The sequence below is a fragment of the Cryptomeria japonica genome, chromosome 5 (assembly GCF_030272615.1).
Source record: "Cryptomeria japonica chromosome 5, Sugi_1.0, whole genome shotgun sequence".
NCBI classification, from domain to species: domain Eukaryota; kingdom Viridiplantae; phylum Streptophyta; class Pinopsida; order Cupressales; family Cupressaceae; genus Cryptomeria; species Cryptomeria japonica.
Genome location: NC_081409.1, coordinates 154971170 through 154996872, shown reverse-complemented (window position 1 = coordinate 154996872; position 25703 = coordinate 154971170). Strand labels below are relative to the sequence as shown.

The 25703-nt window shown below is 39.4% G+C and overlaps 1 protein-coding gene across 4 annotated transcripts in view; it reads left to right on the top strand.

The window, feature by feature from the left end:
• Positions 1–25703, top strand: part of LOC131067632 (uncharacterized) — a 141905-nt gene that overhangs the window by 98444 nt on the left and 17758 nt on the right. For 3 of the 4 annotated variants that reach the window (XM_058002721.2, XM_058002723.2, XM_058002724.2), the window contains one exon: positions 15802–15933. The exons of the other annotated variant lie outside the window; for it this stretch is intronic. In XM_058002721.2, the coding sequence (XP_057858704.1) occupies positions 15802–15933 (132 nt within the window). The remainder of the gene's footprint in view (positions 1–15801; positions 15934–25703) is intronic. 4 annotated transcript variants of the gene reach the window in all.

Sequence of the window (25703 nt, the reverse complement as noted above, 5' to 3'; positions counted from 1 at the left end):
AAGATTTTGTAAAAATGATGCTGATTCTAACATTTACTTCAAAATATCCAATGATGAAATGTTAATTCAGGTTCTATATGTGGATGATTTATTTCTTATTGGTAAAGATGAGCTTATCATTAGATGTAAAAAAGAATTAGCTTCAGAATTTGAAATGAAAGATTTAGGTCTAATGCATTATTTTCTAGGATTAGAAGTATGGCAAAGATCTAACGAAATTTTCTAAGTCAAGGAAAGTATTCTATTGATCTCTTGAAAGGATTAAGAATGATGGATTGTAAACCCATGTCTACTCCTATGGAATCTAACTTAAAGAAGTTGAGTGTTTCTGTAGTTAACTCTGGTTTTGCAGATCCATCTGAGTACAGACAATTGATTGGATCCTTGATGTATCTAGTTAACACTAGACCAGATATATGCTATGCAGTGAATGCTCTCAGCCAGTTCATGAGCATGCCTAAACATGTTCATCTTGTTGCAGCCAAGCACGTCCTAAGATACTTGCGAGACACAATTGGTTATGGGCTGAAGTATCCACTTAACACTTCAATAACCTTGGAAGGTTACTCAGATGTAGATTGGGCAAGAAGTGTCAAGGAAAGGAAAAACACTTCTGGCATTTGTTTCAGCTTAGGATTCGCAGTGATCTCTTGGGCTTGCAGAAAATAGTCCTCGGTAGCAGTAAGTACAACTGAAGCTGAGTAGATTGCAGCAAGTGTTGCTTCTAGAGAAGCAGTGTGGCTTCGTAAGCTCCTTGCTAGGTTGTTTGGACAACCTTGGGAATCTACAGTTATTCATTGTGATAATCAGAGTTGTACAAAGATGTCTGTCAATCCGGTGTTTCATGATAGGTCAAAACATGTGGAGACTCATTATCACTTCGTTCGAGATATGGTGCAAAGAGGCGCCATTCAGTTGAAGTATGTCAGTACTGATGATTAGATAGCAGATATTCTTACCAAGCCCCCGTCGAGAGTGAAGTTTGTGTACTTCAGAGACAGACTTGGTGTTGTGGAAAATGAAACATTGGTTGAAAAGGAGTCTCAACCTCAGTGATACATTGTGTTGTATCAACCACCCTCTGCGGGCAATGCAAGGTGGTATTCTTCTCAGGGAGAAAAGCAAATGTAACCATCCTCTGCGAGTAATGTAAGATGGTAGAAAAGATCCTCTCCACCCTTTGCAGACAATGTAAGGTGGATCCATTCTATGCTTGTGTGCACGATGGAAGACTATGTTATGTAATTCCAATCTATGCTTGTGTGCAAGATGGAAGATTATGATATTCTGATTATGTAATGATTTCCTCCCTAGTTAAGAGGGATCCGCCAAGGGCTGGGCCCTTCTCTCCCCTCTCACATGCCACTCTAAGGGAAATGTGTTCCCTCTAATAGGGCTGAACCTATAAACCAAAAGTCATATCGCACAAAAGGGATAAAATAAATAAAAGGAATTAGCACCAAGCCGACCTCAAATAGGTCCCCTTGGCACATATAAATGAACAACTACTTGACCTCATTAACAGATCATATCTTTTCCTCACATCATGCGAATTAGCTCTCAAGTTGAAGCGAAAATAGTCAGTTATCTGTTGTACATAAATGCAAACTACATTTGCTGCCAAGGTGTAAAATTTAGGTGTGAATATCTCCAGTGAAATGTGCGAACTGCTGTCAAGAATAAGGCATCAAAGTGCAAACCAGGTTACTGGTTGATGAAGACAAAAGTGCAGATCTGAGGTGCAGACCTGATATTGATTAGTCATCTACATCAGCCCTAAAGTGTGGCCATATCAGACCTCCTAAAGAGATAAGTGTTGTAATCAGAATATTGCATAATTCATAATCAGATTTGAGGATCTCTTGTTGCTGGGTTTTTCCTCCTAGGAGGTTTTCCTTGGTTAATGTTGTCTTGTCTCAGTTTCATCTATTTTGTTTGCTCTCCATCATTCACTAAGTTGAAAACTCTAACAGAAAAATCTATTTCTTGAGTTTATTGTTAATCTGAAAGTAAAACTAACAAGAGTCTTATGCCATCCTTGTAGTTCATCTAGTTGTAAGCACAATTGAAGCTTGTTCGAGGCCATGCACACAAAGAAGAGGAATAAGTTAGCTCAGAAATGCTTCAATAACCTTGTGTTTGTGCAATATAATCTTCGGTTGCACACAAGGAAGGTAGAGAAAACATTGGCTAGCTCAATTGATTCGGATGATATAGAAAAAATCATAGGAGTAGCCTCCATTGTTTATCGAGGATGACATCTATGAATTGGAGAGGTAGGCTATGGAGGAGGGGATTAGATTTGGATTCACACTGGATGACATTGAAGAGGTTGATGATGATGAGTCATTGCCGGTGCGAGCAACAACTAGTGCAACAACTAGGATGGAGGTCGAGCCATAACCATTTGTGTTGAGCGAGGATGACATCTATGATTTGGAGAGGTAGGCTATGGAAGAGGGGATTAGATTTGGATTCACACTGGATGACATTGAGGAGGACAAGGATGATGATGATGATGAGACATTGCTAGTGCGAGCAGCAACTAGTGTTACAACTAGGATGGAGGTCGAGCCGCAACCATTTGTGTTGAGCGAGGATGACATCCATGATTTGGATGATATAGAAATCATCGTAGGAGTAGCCTCCAATTTTTACCGAGGATGACATCTATGATTTGGAGAGGCAGGCTATGGAGGAGGGGTTTAGATTTGGATTCAGATTGGATAACATTGAGGAGGATGATGATGATGATGAGTCATTGCCAGTGCAACCACTAGCTAGTGCTACAACTAGGATGGAGGTCGAGTCACAACCATTTGTGCTGAGCGAGGATGACATCTATGATTTGGATGATATAGAAAACATCATAGGAGTAGCTTCCATTGTTTACCGAGGATGACATCTATGATTTGGAGAGGTAGGCTATGAAGGAGGAGGGGACTAGATTTGGATTCACACTGGATGACATTGAGGATGATGATGATGATGATGAGTCATTGCCAGTGCGAGCAACAACTAGTGCTACAACTAGGATGGAGGTCGAGCCACAACCATTTTTGCTGAGCGAGGATGACATCTATGATTTGGATGATATAGAAAACATTGTAGGAGTAGCTTCTATTGTTTACCGAGGATGACATCTATGATTTGGAGAGGTAGGCTATGGAGGAGGGGACTAGATTTGGATTCATACTAGATGACATTGAGGATGATGATGATGATGATGATGATGATGATGATGATGAGTCATTGCCAGTGCGAGCAACAACTAGTGCCAGTGCGAGCAACAACTAGTGCTACAACTAGGATGGAGGTCGAGCCACAACCATTTGTGCTGAGCGAGGATGACATCTATGATTTGGGGAGGCAGGCTATGGAGGAGGGGATTAGATTTGGATTCACACTGGATGACATTGAGGAGGATGATGATGATGACGATCATTGCTAGTGTGAGCAACAACTAGTGCTACAACTAGGATGGAGGTTGAGCCACAACCATTTGTGTTGAGTGAGGACGCATAGCTACATTGGCCTCCTAGGACTAGATCCTTGAGTTTGTAGAGTCCGATGTGGTTGCGCCTTCTCGCTCAGCACGAATGGTTGTGGCTCGACCTCCATCTTGGTTGTAGCACTAGCTGCTGTTGGCACTGACAATAATTCCTCATAATCCTCATCCTCCTCAATGTGATACAATGTGAATCCAAATCCAGCCCCTCCTCCTAGCTTGGCTCTCCAGATCATTGATGTTATCCTCGGTAAACACTGGTGGCTGCTCTTGCGATGTCAAATCGCTGTAAGGATCTATATCATCCAAATCAATTGAACCAGTTGGTGTTTCCTCTACCTTCCCTGTGCGCAACCGAAGATTATATTGCACAAAGACAAGGTCATTGAGGCGTTTTTGAGCTAGCTTGTTCCTCTTCTTTGTATGGATGGCCTTGAACAAGCTCCAATTGCGCTCACAACTGGATGAACTGAAAGGTTGGCATAAGATTCCGAGGGCAAATATTTGGAGATTTGAGGTAGTTTCACCCCTACTTCACCACCAAACATCTGCAAAATAAAATAATCAAGAGTAAGAAAGCAAAGTGAAAACATATTTTATCAAACTATCGATACTTGTAACTTGTAAACTTGAAATTTGTAGCTTATAAGATAAATGTAAAAGACTCCAAATATTATGCTTGGGGTTTGAGTGGTTCTTCCTATCTTGGCCAGCTCTTAAGAGAATAACTTTCTCGCTTGCTTCTGTTGGAGATTGTTGGTCATTGCTGCTGCTAGGATATGTTGTTATCATTGATGTGAACATATTCCTGTGATTCGCTCCGGTGTGTTTGGAAAGATCTTATGATCCGGTTTTGCAGTTTTGGTTTGCTGATCACTGTTGTGCAGAGTTTAGTGTTTCTTCCGGTATATTCCGGTGTGATCAGATCTTGTGCTGAGAGTTTGGGATATTGTTTGAGATGGTCTTGTGTTTCAGATGGATTGTGATTTGGTGCTCCACAAATTATCTTTCTTCTGACAGTTGCTGATCGGTTGTGTTCTTGAGCTTTCAGACGTTGACAAATGAAGATTTGATAAGTGGTGTTGTCGCAGCTGTTCCTAATGATTCTAACATGCTTGTTGGTGTTTCCTAGTCATGTCCTATTTGTTTTGGTGATCCGCATTGATCATTGTGTGAGTTTTTGGTGGTGTAGCGTGTTGTGGTTGATCTTGGGTGATTTCCGATGGAGTTGAGCGTTTGGGAATTTGAATTAGGTCCATGTTATGTCATGTAAATCATTGTTTTGGTTTGGTGGTCGATCTTTGTATCGTGTGATGTAATTTTGTAATTGAGGGTTGAGGGTTTAGCCGACCTTGTTATCAAGGTTGATGATTTGTATATATAGGAGATATATTCATGTAATTTAGGTATAAAGAGAGTGTGCATTATTGGAGAGAGGTATATGTGCGAACAAGTGTTTTATCCTTAGGTGTTGTGATTGTGGAGAGATTGGTGTTGCAGAGCAGACAACTCTGCTTAACTGGAACTGTAATTAGGCATTTAGAGATGCTATTCCTTCAGTTCACTTCTTCTGGATTGTAGTCCGAATCTTATTGTAAGTCAGTGAGACTTCCCTGAGGATTGTAGCCTTCCGGGCAATTATCTTTTGAGCAGTGAGCTCTACGGAATGTGCCTGAATGCATGTGCATTCCCCATTGTAATATTTTCACATACTTCTACAGAGTATCATCTTACTATGGGTAGGTTACCACCGTGTTTTTTCCCTTAACCGAATTTTCCACATCAAAATCTTGGTGTTGTGTGTTGTGCTTCAATTTTCTTATCTGTGTTGTTTCTACAGATTTGATTTTGTGATTAAGTTTGTTAATTCGGTGAAGACTGACTCACCCCCCCTCCTCTCAGTTCTTTGCTGCTGCTAACAACTTCTTCTTAAAATTGGAATTTGGCCACAACGAGGTCTCTCACCTCAAGCTCGAGTATTATCCTCTGAATGCATGTATTGAGGCCCTCCATGACCTCACAATTGGGATTTGTGTAGGATTCCTCGAACTTAAAACAAGAGTTGAGGAAGTATCTTGCTGCATGAATGTGTTGGTGGAGCTGATTGTTCCACCTCCTATCAATAATTTTCCATATGGTATCAAATTTGAGGCTATCCCCTTGTAGTAATTTTTGAATGACTCCTTGACCCTTTCCATGGCCTCATAAACATACCCCGTTGGGGTTTGATCACCATCTACCAAGTGGAGAACTCTAACAAAGGGCCTCGACACCTACAGTTGAAAAATACAAATTAGAAAAAGATTAATCATTAAAGTTACAAATTAATAATGAGAGACTTGAATCATAACAAATTAAATATTCAAGTTTCGAAGTTACCTTCAGAATCTTTGCAACTCTTTGTGCAACTAGGTTATTGAAGACTATGCATGCAACACCCTCTCCTTTAGGCTTCTTTGAATAAGTCAAGTCTAGCCATGCTTGACTCACAAACATTTGCTTCAAGGCCGTTGATGAACCAAGAATGCTTCGCAATGTTAAAGAAAATTGTTGCAAACCTCGTGGCACTCACTCTTACCAATTCTTTCCCTTGGGTGTGTTATCTCTGAAGTGAAGAACTCAAGGGTGATTATAGATGGATTTTGTGATCCTCGCATCCTCTACAACTAGTGTCACCCAATCAAGTTTTCCTATCCCCTCCAAAAGAAGGAGAATGACTTGTGGTCCACAAGGTATCCAAAAAAGTGTGGGGTGGTTCTCTTGGAGGATTCTACCAGCTGCCACATATGTTGCTGCTTTATTGGTTATTATTTGCACGTCATTTTCAACTCTGACCTCAATGACAATTTGCTCCAACATTAGAACCAAAGTTTTAGCATTTTTCGCCTTGATGGAGGCATCCACCAATTTCAGGAAAAACCACATTAAGCTTGCTAGCAATAAAAAAATTGACGACGGTGTAGTATTTGCCATTCGTCCACCCATTAGAAAGAATAGTGCAGCCATATTTTTCCCATTCCTTTCTTTGGTCTTCCACCACTTGTCTTTTCTAATCAATTGCATTCGTGAAAAACTTACAAGTACGAAGTGAAAATTTTTGTCTTAGTACACAATTTTGATAAAAAAAATAGTTTAAATTCAACAACATAAATTTAGTCTGAATTTTAAAACTCAACATAAGTTATCAATACTAAAAGTAAAATATTTTAAAAGTAAAACAAGCGGACTAAGTTACTAACGTCCCACCCAAGTTCTTGCAATAAAGGGCTTTGTATCCTTTTCTCGAAATTGTCAACGCGACAACCAAATTAAATCAACAAGAATTGTTTGCCACATTGAATGGGATGTTGTTAAAGTACCAAAAATCAGCAAATGCAATGTCTGTTTGCTCATGCACCTCTCTATTCCACCCAGTTTCCTCCAATGATGGTTGTTCTCCATGTGTGTTCATGTGCACAAAATTATCACCTATAGAGTGTGGCATTGATGGTGGTGTAGTTGGTGCTCTATGATAAGTAGCTGAAGTGGTGGCCAAGGTGGTGGTGGATACGCTGATATGTGGGCCACAAAGAGAGCCCACTATGCCCTGAAGTGCTGCTTCTTTTGAAAAGCACCTTGAGATTTAGCTATGGATGCTCTCATTACTAGTTTTGTACTCTCCCTTTGCAACTTTTTCTCTTTCCCGACTGCAAGTGAGGCATTAATTTCTCTTTTTTATTTCCTCTGTGGCCCTAGGACAACCCATAGCATCATGGTTACTGATGACTGCAAGGTGGTATTTGACGTGGTTGATGCATCTGTGAAATATTTTTTCACATTTAATGCATATTATTGACCTAGATTCCAGTCTTTAAAAGCCATACTTCCAAGCATTGTCTCTAGCACCTTTAGGATGAGTGCCTACTAATCCAGATGGCCATGCATCTACTTATGGGGCCAACCTTGAAGTTGAAACAACTATAGATTCTTCTCTATTTGCCCTTATAAATTAATGGTTGACCTACACATACAAATTGAAAACACCTAGTTAATATTTTATTAAAAAAAACAAACAAACAAAATTATTTTAAAGAAATTTTAAACATATTTGGAACTTGAAAAACAAAGTGTTAGGGATTGAATTTTTTTTGATAAGTAGATATTTTTGAGAAAAAAGTCAAAAAATCAATAAATATTGTCAAAAAATGGTGTTAGATCTTGTTCATTGGACTGCAAATCAATTTAGAGTACTTAGGAAAGGCCATTGTTGATTTTCTATTAACCTAGATACAACAAAACAAAATAAAAGTTGGTATTTGAAGTGGTTTATGCTTCTGTGAAATATTTTTTCACATTTAATGTATATTATTGACCTAGATTCCAGTCTTTCAAAGGCATACTTCCAAGCATTGTCTCTAGCACCTTTAGGATGAGTGCCTACTAATCCAAATTGGCATGCATCTACTTATGGGGCAGACCTTGAAGTTGAACCAACTGTAGAATCTTCTCTATTTGCCATTATAATTAACGGTTAACCTACACATACAAATTGAAAACACCTAGCTAATATTTTAATAAAAAAACAAACAAACAAAATTAGTTTAAAGAAATTTAGACATATTTGAAACTTGAAAAACAAAGTGTTAGGGATTCATTTTTTTTGATAAGTAGATATTTTTCAGAAAAAGTCAAAAAATCAATAAATATTGTCAGAAATTGGTGTTAGATCTTGTTCATTGGACTGCAAATCAATTTAGAGTACTTAAGAAAGGCCATTGTTGATTTTCTATTAACTTAGATGCAACCAAAAAAAAAAACATTTAAAAAAAAATTCAGAAAACCTACCTGGGAATTCAATTTTGCTTGGAAATCCATTTCAAATTCGCTTCTAATCAACTAAAATTGATGCAAATCTCCCTGGAGAAGCTTGGGAGGCTGTTTTTCTTCTTGAATAGCAAAAGAGATCACGTCCCCCGCCCTTTTACACCTGTGTGGCCGAGTTTTCAGCACAGACTCGCCTAGTTAATGGTGAGTTTACTGCCTAGGCCAAAAAACTTGCAAGTTTTTGGCCTCTTGGCGAGTAGTCCATCTATGATATATATATATGTATGTATGTATGTATGTATGTACATATGTGTGTACATATGTATATATATACACCTGTGTATGCATATGCCATAGTTCAAAAACTTGTGGACTCGCCATGGACTCACGAGTTCGTGGGCGCCACGAGTCGACTCGCCATGGACTTGCGAGTCCGTGGGAGCCACGAGTCGACTCGCCAAGGACTCGCGAGGTGAGTCCCGATGAGTCCATTTGAAAGACTCACAAGTCTTTTGCAAGGACTCGTGTGAGTCTTTTGCATGGACTCGCAAGTCTTTCACATGGACTCGTTCGACCCAAAAAAACCATCAGGCAAGCTTTAAAAATGAGTTTTTTTTCGTTTTTTTGGCCTTCATTTGGTGTAACTCCCCCCGTTTTTGACTTTTTTGGGGGTTAAGGGGTAACCCTAATTGGACGTGGCCAATAGAAAAATAACACCCGACACCTTTATAAAATAATAAAAATATTTTTGGCCTCATGGGGCGCTGCCCCTCGACCTTGCCCTTTTACACCTGTGTGGCCGCATTTTTAGCACAGACTTGCCTAGTTAATGGCGAGTTTACTGCCTAGGCCAAAAAACTTGCAAGTTTTTGGCCTCTTGGCGAGTAGTCCATCCATGATATATATATATGTATGTATGTATGTATGTATGTACATATGTGTGTACATATGTATATATATACACCTGTGTATGTATCCGCCATAGTTTAAAAACTCGTGGACTCGCCACGGACTCGCAAGTCTGTGGGAGCCACGAGTCGACTCGCCAAGGACTCACGAGGCGAGCACTGGCGAGTCCATTTGAAAGACTCGCGAGTCTTTTGCAAGGACTCACGCGAGTATATCAGATGAACTCGCGCGACCCAGAAAAACCATCAGGCAAGCTTTAAAAATGAGTTTTTTTTCGTTTTTTGGCCTTCATTTGGCGTAACTCCCCCCCTTTATGACTTTTTTGGGGGTTAAGGGGTAACCCTAATTGGACGTAGGCCAATAGAAATATAACACCCGATGCCTTTATAAAATAATAAAAGTATTTTTAGCCTTGCAGGGCGCTGCCCCTCGACCCCGCCCTTTTATACTTGTGTGGCTGAGTTTTTAGCACAGACTCGCCTAGTTAATGGCGAGTTTACTGCCTAGGCCAAAAAACTTGCAAGTTTTTGGCCTCTTGGCGAGCAGTCCATCTATGATATATATATGTATGTATGTATGTATGTACATATGTGTGTACATATGTATATATATACACCTGTGTATGTATACGCCATAGTTTAAAAACTCGTGGACTTGGGAGCCATGAGTCGACTCGCCAAGGACTCGCAAGGCGAGGTCGCGCGAGTCCATTTGAAAGACTCGTGAGTCTTTTGCAAGGACTCGCGTGAGTCTTTTGCATGGACTCGCGAGTCTTTCAGATGGACTCGCGCGACCAAGAAAAACCATCAGGCAAGCTTTAAAAATGAGGTTTTTTTCGTTTTTTTGGCCTTCCTTTGGCGTAACTCCCCACCTTTTTGACTTTTTTGGGGGTTAAGGGGTAACCCTAATTGGACGTGGGCCAATAGAAAAATAACACCCGATGCCTTTATAAAATAATAAAAATACTTTTGGCCTCGCGGGGCGTTGCCCCTTGACCCCGCCCTTTTACACCCGTGTGGCCGAGTTTTTAGCATAGACTCACCTAGTTAATGGCGAGTTTTTTGGCCTCTTGGCGAGTAGTCCATCTATGATATATATATGTATGTATGTACATATGTGTGTACGTATGTATATATATACACCTGTGTATGTATACGCCATAGTTTAAAAACTCGTGGACTTGCAACGGATTTGCCACGGACTCGCGAGTCGACTCTCCAAGGACTCGCAAGGCGAGGCGAGTCGTTGCGAGTCCATTTGAAAGACTCGCGAGTCTTTTGCAAGGACTTGCGCAAGTCTTTTGCGTGGACTCGTGAGTCTTTGAGATGGACTCGCGCGATCCAGAAAAACCATCAGGCAAGCTTTAGAAATGAGTTTTTTTTCCTTTTTTGGCCTTCATTTGGCATAAATCCCCCCTTTTTTGACTTTTTTGGGGGTTAAAGGGTAACCCTAATTGGTCGTGGGCCAATAGAAAAATAATGCCCGACGCCTTTATAAAATAATAAAAGTATTTTTGGCCTCGCGTGGCGCTGCCCGTCGACCCCGCACTTTTACACCTGTGTGGCCGAGTTTTTAGCATAGACTCGCCTAGATAATGGCAAGTTTACTGCCTAGGCCAAAAATCTTGCTAGTTTTTGGTCTCCTGGCAAGTAGTCCATCTATGATATATATATATATATATGTATGTATGTATGTATGTATGTATGTACATATGTGTGTACATATGTATATATATACACCTGTGCATGTATACGCCATAGTTTAAAAACTCGTGGACTCGCCACGGATTCGCGAGTCCGTGGGAGCCACGAGTCGACTCACCAAGGACTCCCGAGGCGAGTCCATTTGAAAGACTCGGGAGTCTTTTGCAAGGACTCGCGCGAGTCTTTTGCATAGACTCGCGAGTCTTTTGCATGGACTCGCGCGACCCAGAAAAACCATCAGGCAAGCTTTAAAAATGAGTTTTTTTTGGTTTTTTTGGCCTTCATTTAGCATGACTCCCCCCCTTTTTGACTTTTTGGGGGGTTAAGGGGTAACCCTAATTGGACGTGGGCCAATAGAAATATAACACCCGACGCCTTTATAAAATAATATAAGTATTTTTGGCCTCGCGGAGCGCTGCCCCTCGACCCCGCCCTTTTACACCTGTGTGATCGAGTTTTTAGCACAAACTCGCCTAGTTAATGGCGAGTTTATTGCCTAGGCCAAAAAACTTGCAAGTTTTTGCCCTCTTGGCAAGTAGTCCATCTATGATATATATATATATATATATATATATATATATATATATATATATATATATATATATATATATATATATGTGTGTGTGTGTGTGTGTGTGTGTGTGTGTGTGTGTGTGTACATATGTATATATATACACCTGTGCATGTATACGCCATAGTTTAAAAACTCGTGGACTTTCCACATACTCGCAAGTCCGTTGGAGCCACGAGTCGACCCGAGTCGACTCGCCAAGGACTTGCAAGGTGAGTCCTAGCGAGTCCATTTGAAAGACTCGCGAGTCTTTTGCATGGACTCGCGCGACCCAGAAAAACCATTAGGTAAGCTTTAAAAACGAGTTTTTTTTCGTTTTTTTGGCCTTCATTTGGCATAACTTCCCCCCTTTTTGACTTTTTTGGGGGTTAAGGGGTAACCCTAATTGGATGTGGGCCAATAGAAAAATAACACCCGACGTGTTTATAAAATAATAAAAGTATTTTTGGCCTCGCGGGGTGCTGCCCCTCGACCCTACTCTTTTACACCTTTGTGGCCGAGTTTTTAGCACAGACTCGCCTAGTTAATGGCGAGTTTACTGCCTAGGCCAAAAAACTTGCAAGTTTTTGGCCTCTTGGCGAGTAGTCCATCTATGATATATATATCTATGTATGTATATATGTATGTATGTACATATGTGTGTACATATGTATATATATACACCTGTGTATGTATACGCCATAGTTTAAAAACTCGTGGACTTGCCACAGACTCGCGAGTCCGTGGGAGCCACGAGTCGACTTGCCAAGGACTCGCGAGGCGAGTCCATTAATGGACTCGACTCGCGAGTCTTTTGCATGGACTCGCGAGTGTTTCAGATGGACTCGCGTGACCCAAAAAAACCATCAGGCAAGCTTTACAAATGAGTTTTTTTTCGTTTTTTTGGCCTTCATTTGGCATAACTCCCCCCCTTTTTGACTTTTTGGGGGTTAAGGGGTAACCCTAATTACGTGGGCCAATAGAAAGATAACACTCGACGCCTTTATAAATAATAAAAGTATTTTTAGCCTCGTGGGGCGCTGCCCCTCGACCCCGCCCTTTTACACCTGTGTGGCCGAGTTTTTAGCAAAGACTTGCCTAGTTAATGGCGAGTTTACTGCCTAGGCCAAAAAAATTGCAAGTTTTTGGCCTCTTGGCGAGTAGTCCATCTATGATATATATATATGTATGTATGTATGTACATATGTGTGTACATATGTATATATATACACTTGTGTATGTATACGCCATAGTTTAAAAACTCGTGGATTCGCCACGGACTCGTCCGTGGGTGCCATGAGTCGACTCGCCAAGGACTCGCGAGGCGAGTCTTGGTGAGTCCATTTGAAAGACTCGCGAGTCTTTTGCAAGGACTCGCGCGAGAAAAGACTCGCGAGTCTTTCAGATGGACTCGCGCGACCCAGAAAAACCGTTAGGCAAGCTTTAAAAATGAGGTTTTTTTCGTTTTTTTGGCCTTCATTTGGTGTAACTCCCTCCCTTTTTGACTTTTTTGGGGGTTAAGGGGTAACCCTAATTGGACGTGGGCCAATATAAAAATAACACCTGACGCCTTTATAAAATAATAAAAGTACTTTTTGCCTCACGGGGCGTTGCCCCTTGACCCCACCCTTTTATACCTGTGTGGTCGAGTTTTTAGCACAGACTCGCCTAGTTAATAGCGAGTTTACTGCCTAGGCCAAAAAACTGGCAAATTTAGTTTTTTGGCCTCTTGGCGAGTAGTCCATCTATGATATATATATATATATATATATATATATATATATACACACCTGTGTATGTATATGCCATAGTTTAAAAACTCGTGGACTCGCCATGGACTCGCGAGTCCGTGGGAGCCACGAGTCGACTTGCCAAGGACTCGCGAGGCGAGTCGATTTGAAGGACTCCCGAGTCTTTTGCAAGGACTCGCGCGAGTCTTTTGCATGGACTTGCGAGTCTTTCAGATGGACTCGTGTGACCCAAAAAATCCATCAGGCAAGCTTTAAAAATGAGTTTTTTTTTCGTTTTTTTGGCCTTCATTTGGCGTAACTGCCCCCCTTTTTGACTTTTTTGGGGGTTAAGGGGTAACCCTAATTTTACGTGGGCCAATAGAAAAATAACACCCGAGGCCTTTATAAAATAATAAAAGTATTTTTAGCCTCGCGAGCGCTGCCCCTCAACCCCACCCTTTTACACCTGTGTGGCCGAGTTTTTAGCACAGACTCGCCTAGTTAACTGCCTAGGCAAAAAAACTTGCAAGTTTTTGGCCTCTTGGCGAGTAGTCCATCTATGATATATATATATTTATGTATGTATGTATGTACATATGTGTGTACATATGTATATATATACACCTGTGTATGTATACGCCATAGTTTAAAAACTTTTGGACTCGCCACGGACACGCGAGTCTATGGGAGCCACGAGTCGACTCGTTAGGCGAGTCTTGGTGAGTCCATTTGAAAGACTTGTGAGTCTTTTGCAAGGACTCGCGCGAGTCTTTTCCATGGACTCGCGAGTCTTTCAGATGGACTCGTGCGACCCAGAAAAACCATCAGGCAAGCTTTAAAAATGAGTTTTTTTGCGGTTTTTTGGCCTTCATTTGGCGTAACTCCCCCCCCTTTTTGACATTTTTGGGGTTTAAGGGGTAGTAACCCTAATTGGACGTGGGCCAATAGAAAAAGAACACCCGACGCCTTTATAAAATAATAAAAGTATTTTTGGCCTCGAGGGGCGCTGCCCCTCGACCACGCCCTTTTACACTTGTGTGGCCGAGTTTTTAGCACAAACTCACCTAGTTAATGGCGAGTTTACTACCTAGGCCAAAAAACTTGCAAGTTTTTGGCCTCTTGGCGAGTAGTCCATCTATGATATATATATATATATATGTATGTATGTATGTATGTATGTACATATGTGTGTACATGTATATATATACACTTGTGTATGTATACGCCATAGTTTAAAACTCGTGGACTCGCCACGGACTCATACGCCATAGTTTAAAACTTGTGGACTCGCCACGGACTCGCGAGTGCGTGGGAGCCACGGGTCGACTCGCCAAGGACTCGTGAGGCGAGTCCATTTGAAAGACTCGCCAGTCTTTTGCAAGGACTCACGCGAGTCTTTTGCATGGACTCGCGTGACCTAGAAAAACTATCAGGCGATTGCCCTTGACCCCAACTTGGGGGCGCTGCCCCCAAACCCCTGTCAAAAAATATAGGGGGAAATTGCGCTGATGGAAGTAGGGAAAATTTAACCTCCGAGTCTGATGAGGCTCCATTTAACAACATAATTAGCATTGAAGAAATCTTGGTATTATAAATTTTAGAGTTGAACGTTTGAAACTATGAGTATGAATGATGAAATTCCAAATATTGCGCGTTTGTTGATCATATGACATTTGTAATGTTTCAATTATGGCTCTTATGTTTTCTAAATGCATTAATTTCTTTATGTTTTTTTGTAAAACTACGGTTTTTTTTTTTGCTGAGTCCTTGCCGAGTCTTTGCGAGTCTTTCACGAGTCCGAGTCCAAATTTTTGGTTTGCCGAGACCGTGGTGAGTCCGAGTTTATCAACTATGGTATACGCTAAGGCACTAGGTTCGAATTCGAATTCGAAGTTCGACAATTTTGAAATTCGAATGAAGTTCGACAAGGAAAAAATTCGAAATGTATAAAATTCGAATTAAATTCGCCATATGTAGTTTCAAATTTTTTTTAATAAATATATGTAACGGCTGCAGAGGCGAATTCACTCCGTCGAACACTACTGCAGACTACTGTGACTTCCTTCGACTTCCACACTTCTCCAGCGACAACTCGACGGACTGAAAACTGTGGGTTTTTGGCACTCATTTATTAAAAAAAACTGAAAAAAACCCTAAAATCGTGATTAAAAAATATTAACTTTTTTCAATGTACGAATTTGCAAGATTTTAAATGAATTTTATACTCTGTTTTAAAGTTCGGCGAATTTCGAACTTCAAGGAAGAAATTCAGCCGAACCTGGTGACTTAGTGTATATGTATATATATGGATCCATGTTGTATGGTCTTTTTTTTGATTCGATGTATATGTTTTAAAATAATTTAAACCTGTTAAATTATAAAAATTTAACTTCTGAATTTGTTCACTGCAATTGAATGTATTACATTCTCATGCATTTTCTCGAACACCATTTATTGGAATGGTCTTGCTGTGGGTGTAAGAAACTAGATTTTATGATTTGGTTTTGAATGTAAATAGAGATCACTTTGGATGTTTTGTGATTGTCTTTTTAGTTATTTAACCCTATGATTTTAATGGCTAACCTTGTGCATTTGCAGTTATTCTAGGGGATACATATAATCCCAGTTCATTGCAAACAGCAGCTTTTGGAGCAGATGCCTTAGTTCATGAGTGCACTCTTCTAGAGGAAGATGGTCGTGAAGCTTTTAAAAAGGCTCACTCAACTGCAAGTATGTACCTGACAAAACTTTCCTATTTTTTTGGCTGCTTTGTAGTCATACCATAAATGGCTTTATTTTGGAGAAGTGAGCACTTAATCAACCAAGGAATTTGAGAGAGCTGAAGAGCTCACAAAAATAATATATTTGGATAGTTGTTTTTCTAGGTTCAGCAATGTGTGTAGCTATACCATGGTTGAATACAAGCTTCAGTAGTGCTCTCAGAATATTATTCCTTAGCTTCAGTTTATTTTTTAGATGGTCGATTCTGCATAATTTTTTATTTGTGCGCTGATTAAAGGGCACCATGTTAATAGAGTTAAAAAGCAGTTTAAAAAATGTCTAGCATTTAGGTGGTGTTACCACAGCTGCAAGGAGAACTAAAAGAAATTTATCCTTTAATATTAATTGAAAACTCTAGTAAAACATCAAAGCAGGGGCCTAGGCCAGGAGCTAGACAAACTTATCATGCAAACTGCTCTAAAGAAATAACAATCTCTCATTTAACAAATTGAGCTTTTAAAAACTAGAGATGATAGTATTTATGAAAGTAGCTTATTAGGCTTATTCAGTTGGGTTAGTCTTTAACACCAAATCTTGGGCCTTCTCTGCAGCAGGATTGCATTATCTTTTGTGCTATAATCCATTGTATGATGGAGCTAGAAGTAACTCCTGTGCAAGTTGTTTTCCTTTGGCCTTGAATGTACTGGTGTATGTTTCGGCAGGTGAGATTCCCTGTCCCATTGGAAGCTCCATCATGAGAGTGTGTGTATTGTCACTTGCGGAACTGACTCCTGGTGTTTTTGGATGGATCTACAAACATTTTATCCAAGAGAAGACTAATACAAGAGTCATGTTTGGCTTGAGTGATCCCATAAAAGGTGAGATGATGATACAAGTGGGTCAGCTGTCCCCAAAATAATGTTATTTGTGGTCTCAATTTGTTGATTGGAAAAGAAGACCCCTTGCTGAAGATGGATTGGTCATGGATTGGCTGCTAAGCTTCATTTTCATGGACAGCATCTCTTCTTGATATTAATAATGTATAAAACACTAGACTAGAATTGTGCCTCATCGGTTGCATTGTGAAGTTACCTAAGGGTCCTATTGTCACATTAAGTTGATGAAGTTTATTTAGAGAAGTCTTATCATGCATTTTGTGTCAGTAAAAGGGTTCACCTTAAGTTATTTTTCTCTTAACACATTATTAAATTTACTTAATTCTTGTTTTATTTGTTTTATTCATGACTTTGGGCATTAACCAGGCCAGCTAGTGGGGCCACAGAAAAGGAACCCCATCCCCTGCATTAGTACATATGGTCCAAATTCTTGGAGGCTTGAATTTGAGTGACAACAACAACACTAACTTTCATCCAAAACACCATGCTCTTAATGACATTCTTTGTTAGAATTAATAAATTACAAAAGTTTGTAAAGTTAGTTAATTTATGTACCAAAGCCATGCTAAAAATTGTAATTTATATTTAATTAGAGAAGGTGGAAAAAGTCATGTAACATTATCAACAGTAATTGAGAAACAAAGGTAAGTTATTAGGTTGATATTGGAAAGTGTATATATTTTTTGCCAGATATTGCCATACAAGGTTTTGGAATTGTTTTTGGGAATCTAATTAATAAGTGCCATGCACATTGTAAGAGGGGTTTTTATTATTGAATTTAGCCCAGACGTCTCTTGATCTTCTCGGGGATAGTTGGAAGTATAATGTCCTATGATGTGAGAAAAAGAAAATAAAAAAAATGGTGATAATGGAATCCTTGTCTTTAAGTTAGTCTCATTCTCTTCATCAGAATATAATACATGAAATATAACATTCAAGTATAAGTCACATTTTTGCTTTCTTATATTTTGTTATATTTCATGTATATATTGGCATGATGTTTGAGAGTGGTTTCAGATCTCTAGGAGTTATAATGTAGCTTTTAGGTTTTAGAAGATTTATAAATTTTTCAGATAGTCAAATTTCAATAATCAGCAAGCTCCTATAAGCATTCTCTCGCTTTCTATCTCACTCTCTTTATCTCCCATGAACTCTAGACCTATCTCTCTCCCTAACACTCTTCCTCTATTCTCTTTGTCTACCTCTCTCTATCTCATTGTCCTCTCTCTCTCTCTCTCTCTCTCTCTCTCTCTCTCTCTCTCTCTCTCTCTCAGCCCTTAACTCCCCCACAAGGGGTGCTATCCTTAACCTCGTTTTGGTGTTCCCTGCGTCCCCTTGTCCCGAATTTTTGTGGAACACTGGTTTGTTACCAAGTCATGTGACAATGTGTTCTCCAAGGGACCAATATTATTTCTCTCAAAGCCTAGCAGCGAAGTTTGACTTGCATTATGACTCAATCACTAAGTTCTTTTTACAATGATCCCAAATCATCAAATGTGTTTCTTCATTGAGTCTAATGGAATATGTGCTCATCGAACCATCACTCCTCGTTCCCCCCTTGTTGCACACATCTTTAATACTTTTGCAATCTCACATACAACCTCCCCTAGGAAAATAGTGCTAAATTTCAATTTGTGGCATGCCACACAAACATGGACCACAAAATTATAAAATGCAAAATATTACTATATGCAAGGTGTACAACACCTTCCCAACATTATCTCACTTGTTTACATTGTATAAAGTACCAAACCTATGAAGGGCCAATGACAAACCATCGTTGCAAAGGGAAAGCATCCTTATAACCATCCTACAACCAAATGTCTTTATATTGACAAGCTTCACCAAAGTAAGTATGACGTTAAAATTAAGCTTCTTTGTCCGTGATGGCATGAGTGCTACACTAAATCTGACTTCTAATCAGATTTTGAATATGCTCCCCAAATGCAAATATCCTATTAGTAAACCTGAGTAGCTAATCTATACTCTATCTGAAAGTGTAGTCGAAAGAACAACCATAACTCACTCATCCAACCAACCACAACACTAAGTAGGATAGACACCATATGAGTAGACCTTTCACTTATTAGCATTTGATGCCCACAAAGTCCACTAATTCCTTTATATCCAATACCCTATGCAAGGTTCTCCCTAGGAGCAATTTGAACATTTAGATGTGTTTTGAAGATACTTGAAGGCCCTCTATACTATAGTTGGAAACTCCTTACCTAATGTGGACACGTCTACCTCCATGGGGCTCCTCTTGCTTGAACAATTTCGATTTGGTGCAAACCATATAAAACTACTAACTTCACTCCCATAAAGAATGTGGTTCACATCCTTTATGTCACTTGTAAAAGAACATTGCAAACCATGTTCTAACACCAACAAAGTGCTCTAGTTGTGTAGCATAGATCACCAAATCGATATCTTGAAAAGTTCTATCCACATCTAAACTATCAACCACAAGGTCAAAGGGTTCTCTGGCGTGTGCAGGAGAATATTAATCTAGGAAGATGGGAAGTGACCGGGTTTAACAAGAGTACACATGCAAGAAACTAGGCCATAACTTGACAAGGCAATCTCAATAAGAAAAGTATTTCCAGAAGGTGGATTGCCTAACAATCCAAGGTCAGAGCATACAAAATTGACATGAAGAGCATCAAGTAACTATAAATAAGCATGGCCTTGGATTCCGCTTGATAGCAATCTTGCAAAAACATTAAATGCACCCTTGCAGCTCCATGAATGAAAGTAGACAAGTTGCAGGAGTTGGTGGAGCATTAAGAGCATTGAGTGTTGATCACGCTATCTGGAAGCGTTGTAGTCATCGGAGGTTGGATGTTGGACCTTCAGGGAAATGCTGCTAAGGAATTCCGAATTTTGGGGTTAGTGGAAACAATTTGACTCTTACCAAAGAAATAAGGGTCAGATTGGTTCCTTGAATCTTGAAACCCAACAAGAAAGGGAATTGTGAATTTTAGGGTTTGGGGAAATGGTCTGACTCTTACTAAAAGGGTAAGGGTTAGAGTGGTTCCCCGAATCTCAAATTCCATCCCCGAATCTCGAAATCCGACAAGGGAATTCCATAATTCAGGGTTCAGGGAAATGGTTTGACTTGTACCAAAAGGGTAAGGGTTAGATGGGCTCCCCAAATCCCGGAATTTGACAAGGAAGGGAAATCCAGATTTTAAGGTTTGGGGAAACGGTCGGACTTTTACCAAAAGGGTAAGGGTTAGACTTGTTACTCGAATCTTGGAATCCAACAAAGAAGGGAAATTTGAATTTTAGGGTTTGGGGAAATGGTTTGACTCTTACTAAAAGGGTAAGGGTTAGACTAGTCCCTCGAATCTCGAAATTTGACAAAGAAGGGAAATCCGAGTTTTGGGGTTTAGGGAAACGGTTCGGCTCTTATCAAAAGGGTAAGGGTTATATTGGTTCCCCAAATCCCGAAATCCGACATCCTTTAAGGGAATGAGAGTTGGTTAGTGGACCTTGAGGTATTGAAGGCAAGATGCAAGGATAAAGGGAAGGCTCAAAGTTTGTGTCATGACAAAAGAACACTCGAGCATTTTCTTGATTCCCTGACTTGGAGCTTGATCAATTGGGGCAGAACTGGTCCATAGAACATATCTCTGATTGTTTCTCACTGATGGACCAAGGGTGTCATAAAATGACAACAACTTCTTAATATCCCTACTGAAGATTCATAAACACAAGTAAGTCATGGCAAAATTGTAGCCATTCACTTAGGAGCTTCTCATGGCATCATGGTCACCATCTTCAACCTAGAAAAGAATCCATCATGATCATGTACTTCCACAAAAGCTCCCATTGAACCCTAATTTGATCTAGAATGTCTTACAATAACATATCCATTTCCTCAAAACCAAAAGGGAGTTCCCTTTATCTTGCAAGGTCTTCAAAAATATTACCTCAACTATCCATATCTTTGCTACTTAACATGCTAAGGCCCTATGATTACCAAAGGCCAACAAATCAAAATTTTCAAATCTATGGTAGGACAAACAACTCATCCATTCACTATTATGGTAGGTCTGCTTTCTATACACACATGATAGCATCAACAGTCTGTAGATCAGCTCTTGAGTTGTTGGTGAACCATGTAGTTACACAAACATGGCACCCATACCCACGCCACATATTGCACACATTTGTCCTCCAATAAAGGTGATAGAAGGCATGCCCGATGCATCTAGTAAAACAAAAATGAGATGCAAAACTCATAGATATTAATAACAATGTAACTTGGTCCACCAAACCATATAGACCCAAAAATCATGCAGATCCAAACCTCCACAAGTGACAACAAAACATGTCTAAGCATGTATACTTTGCTACTATAGAAGATTATTGCTCCATAGAGTGAAATTCAATCAACGTTTGATGTCTATGTTGAGATTTCAACTATTTTCGCTTGAATTGTGTATCAAATTTATCCCAAGAAACATGTGAAATTGCATAATTCTTCATGGTTTTCAACTAGTCCCACCATAATGATGCTTCACCCTCCAAGTGAGGGATAGCGATTGTAGCTTTTGCATTGAAACTCATATCCACTAAACCAAAGTGTTTATCGATGCCTATAAGCCAAGCCCATACAACACCACAATCTCTTGTACCATAAAATGCAGCTGAGTTCATTAACTTAAGTTCATTGAATAGTAGTTTTACTCTCTTACTATGAGGCAGTTGTAATGCCCCCATCTTTGTCTTAGGTGTGGGGGAAGTGTCATTAGCCTATTTCATTCCCATAGGCTAGTTTAGAGAATCAAATAAGATAATATTTTTATATAATTAAATTAAGTTACCTTGAGTTATTGCTGGTGACTTAATTAATTAATTTTATAAAGTGACTAAGTTGAAAAGTAGAAATAAAATAAGTCACGTTATGGGGCGAAAAGATGGTTATTTTAGTAAAGGTGACTTTTAAATCATAACTTCTCAAAAGTCCCAGCGAAGCTTACAAGAGGAATGAAAAGCTCATTCGCACATCTTGGATAGTTTATTTCTCTTATTGCAAAGTTTGGACTACGAGTTCAACTTCAAACCCTAGCATGAAAACCGTAGTGGTATTTGGTTGTGGAGATGAAAGATTTCTTCTTAGTCAGATTCAAGGTCGATTCACACGGGATTCACATTTGAGCTTGATGTGAGGAACAAGGGTTTTATTTGTAGTTGTCAGCTTTATTTTCGTAGTTACAAATTTATTTAGATTTGTAGGCAAATAATAAATTAATGGTGGAGTGATTGAATGGGTTAGTGAATTAGATTCAAACATCCGAAATACACTATGTACCAGTAAAAGGGTGATTTGAGAATTAAAAGTGCTAGCCATATCAACATGATAGTATTGGTGGCTATCCCAAAGAGTTGTATATCTTCAGGAAGGGGTCAATTTTCTTATTTGGTGTCTTTTTAAGCCTTATTCTATTTTGTTGTTGTCTTTTTTTTTTTTCCTAAAGCCCAATGGAAACTTATAGAGAGGAATCTTTGCTCATTGGAGGAGACCATACTCAGTCGTACCTCATATTGGAGTTGAAAAAAAAAGGTAACCTGGCAGTTAAAGAAGTGGGGCCTGGTCAATGTTGTTGCTGCCACCTTGGGAAAAATCTCAGCCTATTTGAGGGTGTTGCACTTGTTGATGTGTTTTTTATGCACATGCAAACACAGAATAAAATACCCAAAAGTATCTTATCCTCTCTTGAACAAAGCTTCTCAAATGCTGAAGATTGGCTTAAGGATCACTTGAGACAACTCCAAAGTTCTGGTATGTCGGGTCATGACTTGTGGATAAGCTCTATTGTTTGATGTGATTGTTGGTATCACAAAGGGACTTACATGAATTGTCGATCGCTTGAATTGCTGGAACTTGATCATCTGATATTGCAATCTTGTGATGCTTTTCTATCCTAAACTATCTTGAATTCAAAAAAGGGCAAAAGAAAAGGGTTGAGAGAGTCTATTCTAAGACCTAGAATGTAAGAAGATAGTTGAATGATTAGATGGAATTCTACTGGGCGAGGTCTCACCATCAACTTTAACAATTTGCCACAAGCTCAATGGAATCTTCTAAGGATATTTCAAAGAAGATGTTCAAATTATTACCATCGAACACTACTCACCATTCAAGTTAATGCATAAACAAATGATGTGTAGTGATTTGAAGTTAAGCGCATAGTATTCCAGTTGACCACACAAGGCACACTTACAATCAGCAAGAGGCTAGTGGTATGGACTAAATGGATTCCACATAAATGCATTCAACAAATTCCTCCATTCAATCTAATTAACATGAAAACAAAATGAGAAGTAGAAACCATGAGACTTGTTGAAATAATACATTTCACCATAACTTAAATGAAAAGAGTATCTCATTTACAAGTCTTCAACAACAATTTCTTCTCCTCCTATTCTATTCTAACTTCTATTCTATCTTCTATTCTATTCTCCTCCTGCTACTAACTATTCACTATCAACCTTTTCAAAATGAGGAGCTTGAGCTTTATATTGAGAGCTCATTACAATGAATGGCTTAGATCAATTTGAGATCAATGGCCAAGATTTTACAATGAAAACCCTAATTAGGGTTTGTTACAACAAACTCAGTTCTGGGCAATCAAATAATTACAACACCTTGGCATGACCGATAGATAATGAGGGTAGGTGCCTCAGAGTTTGTGCCCTCAGGAATGAGCTTGGTGTATTGAATCTAGACATGCTGAGGTGGAATTCCTTTGATTGGTGGGATGATGACTAGGACACCATCTTTATCTTGCACTTTTTTAGGTTTGTTAGATCATCATGAAGGAATATTTCTTGATACTCAACATTATCTAGCTTCGGCGGTGATGATGATGATTTTCTAACTTTGATCAACTCTTCTGAAACTATCTTCTGGTAGGCTTCATCTTGAGCTAGAGAGCTCTGATTTTTGCACCGTCGATGGCGTTGGAATCATGAATTCGCTCTCTCGCTCCTAATTGGTTCTATAAAGCACTTAGATATACAACCGATCCTTTTTGTGAACATTTTCATCAATATTTTATCACAATTCGCTATGGTAAAGATGATACCTTGTTTCACCTCACTCATCAGCAAGCCGAAATAGGTGGGGGGGGGGGCATATAGCTACCCGCAAATTTCATCACCTCCCTTAGTAAGCAATAGTTGATTTTGTGATCTAACATGTGGTTTTGTAGGGTGTGGTTATTAATTGTGTACTACAGATACTGTTGGGGCTTCGTCCGATGACACATGGATATATCCTTTTTCAAATGATCTTTGCCTTTTCTGTACTTTAGCTTGCATATGCACATAGTGTCATATGACCGCTAAAGTGAGGGCTAAATTTACTGTCATAAATTGCACACCCTTGTTAGGGTGGTACAATTTCACACTTGGTTAGCACCTGCCTTAATGTGTTTTGCATCTTGCATTTCTAATCTCTTTTAAGTATTTAATTAATCAATTTAATTAAATCTAAACTCATAATTCATCACTTCACATGTTATAAAGATGGGCCCTTTATCTTAAGTGTGCCCCTTGTCATTTCATTCCTTCAATAAATCATTTAATCCTAAACCCTAATTATGTCCTATTTTGACCTTTGAGGCCCGATTTTGCATATCAAAAAACCTTGAAATCAGCTGTAACTTTGGGATTTTCTCTAATATCATTATTTCTAACAACCTTGAAAATTTGGTGAAAAGTTGGTCAGACCATGTTGAAAGTGCACATGGTCCTTGTCTTTTTTCCCAAAATTTTGGGACCATAATCCTATGATATAATAATGCTTAACCCCAAAAGATTGGTGGGAAATTCAAATCCTAGGGTGGCCTAAACATGAAATTAAGATCTAGGGTTTCATACTTAAGAGCTCTCTTTCTTCATTTGAAGGGGTCTTCTTCTAAGAATTTGAGGGCAGGTTTTTGGAGCATAAAGATACTTCTTTGCAGTGAAAGAGTAGATCTTTGAAGTCTTCAACAACATTCAACATTCATCCATCAAAGATTCATCAAGCTGAAGATTGGCTTGTACCTCTCCCTTGGTTGGGTATGGTTTCATGTTGTTTCCATGTCTTTGTGTGAGCTTCATTTTAATTCATATTCATGCTTTAGATCACTTTGCATCATGGATTTAGAGCATTTACTTTGTCAATTATAAGCAATTAGGGCTTACTCTTTAGGGTTGCTCTAGATTGTTTGCTTTCATTTTAGGATATTGCACACACACGAGTTTCTAGCACACACATTTTTAGTACATTATCGGTTATTTGTTGAGGTGGAAATCACCAAAACCAGGGTTTGACTAAGGCAAAACCCTATATAGCCACCTGAAACCCTATTTTTTAGCTACAGTTACAGGTTTGGATCCGAGCGTCGCTGGAAGTTTCAGGACCGACAAAGCACGCAGAGGCTGTCCTAGGGCTCAGATCTTCGCAAAAACCCCTAGGATAGGGGCGTGGCACCTTGGTCCTACCTAGGACAGGGGTGTAGCACCCTGGTCTTGCCTGTTTTCAGTTGGATTTGGCAGTGTAGCAGTTTGCAGTGTATAGATCTCATCTTGTCAGTTTGCAGTTTGCAGTGTATAGATCTCATCTTGTCAGTTTGCAGTGGATAGATCGCATCCTGTCAGTTTGCAGTGTATAGATCTCATCCTGTCAGTTGCAGCTTCAACTTGCAAAATCAGGTCAGTGGCGTGGCACCCTGGTCTTGAACATTTCAGCTTAGATTTCAATACATGTTTACTATCTATAGCAAACATGGGCTCTGCATTTGTCAATCACATTAAATGGTCTAGCAATTTCCTTCTCCTGGTTGACAAGATGTCAAGGAATCAGATCTTCGTCCTTTGATTAGC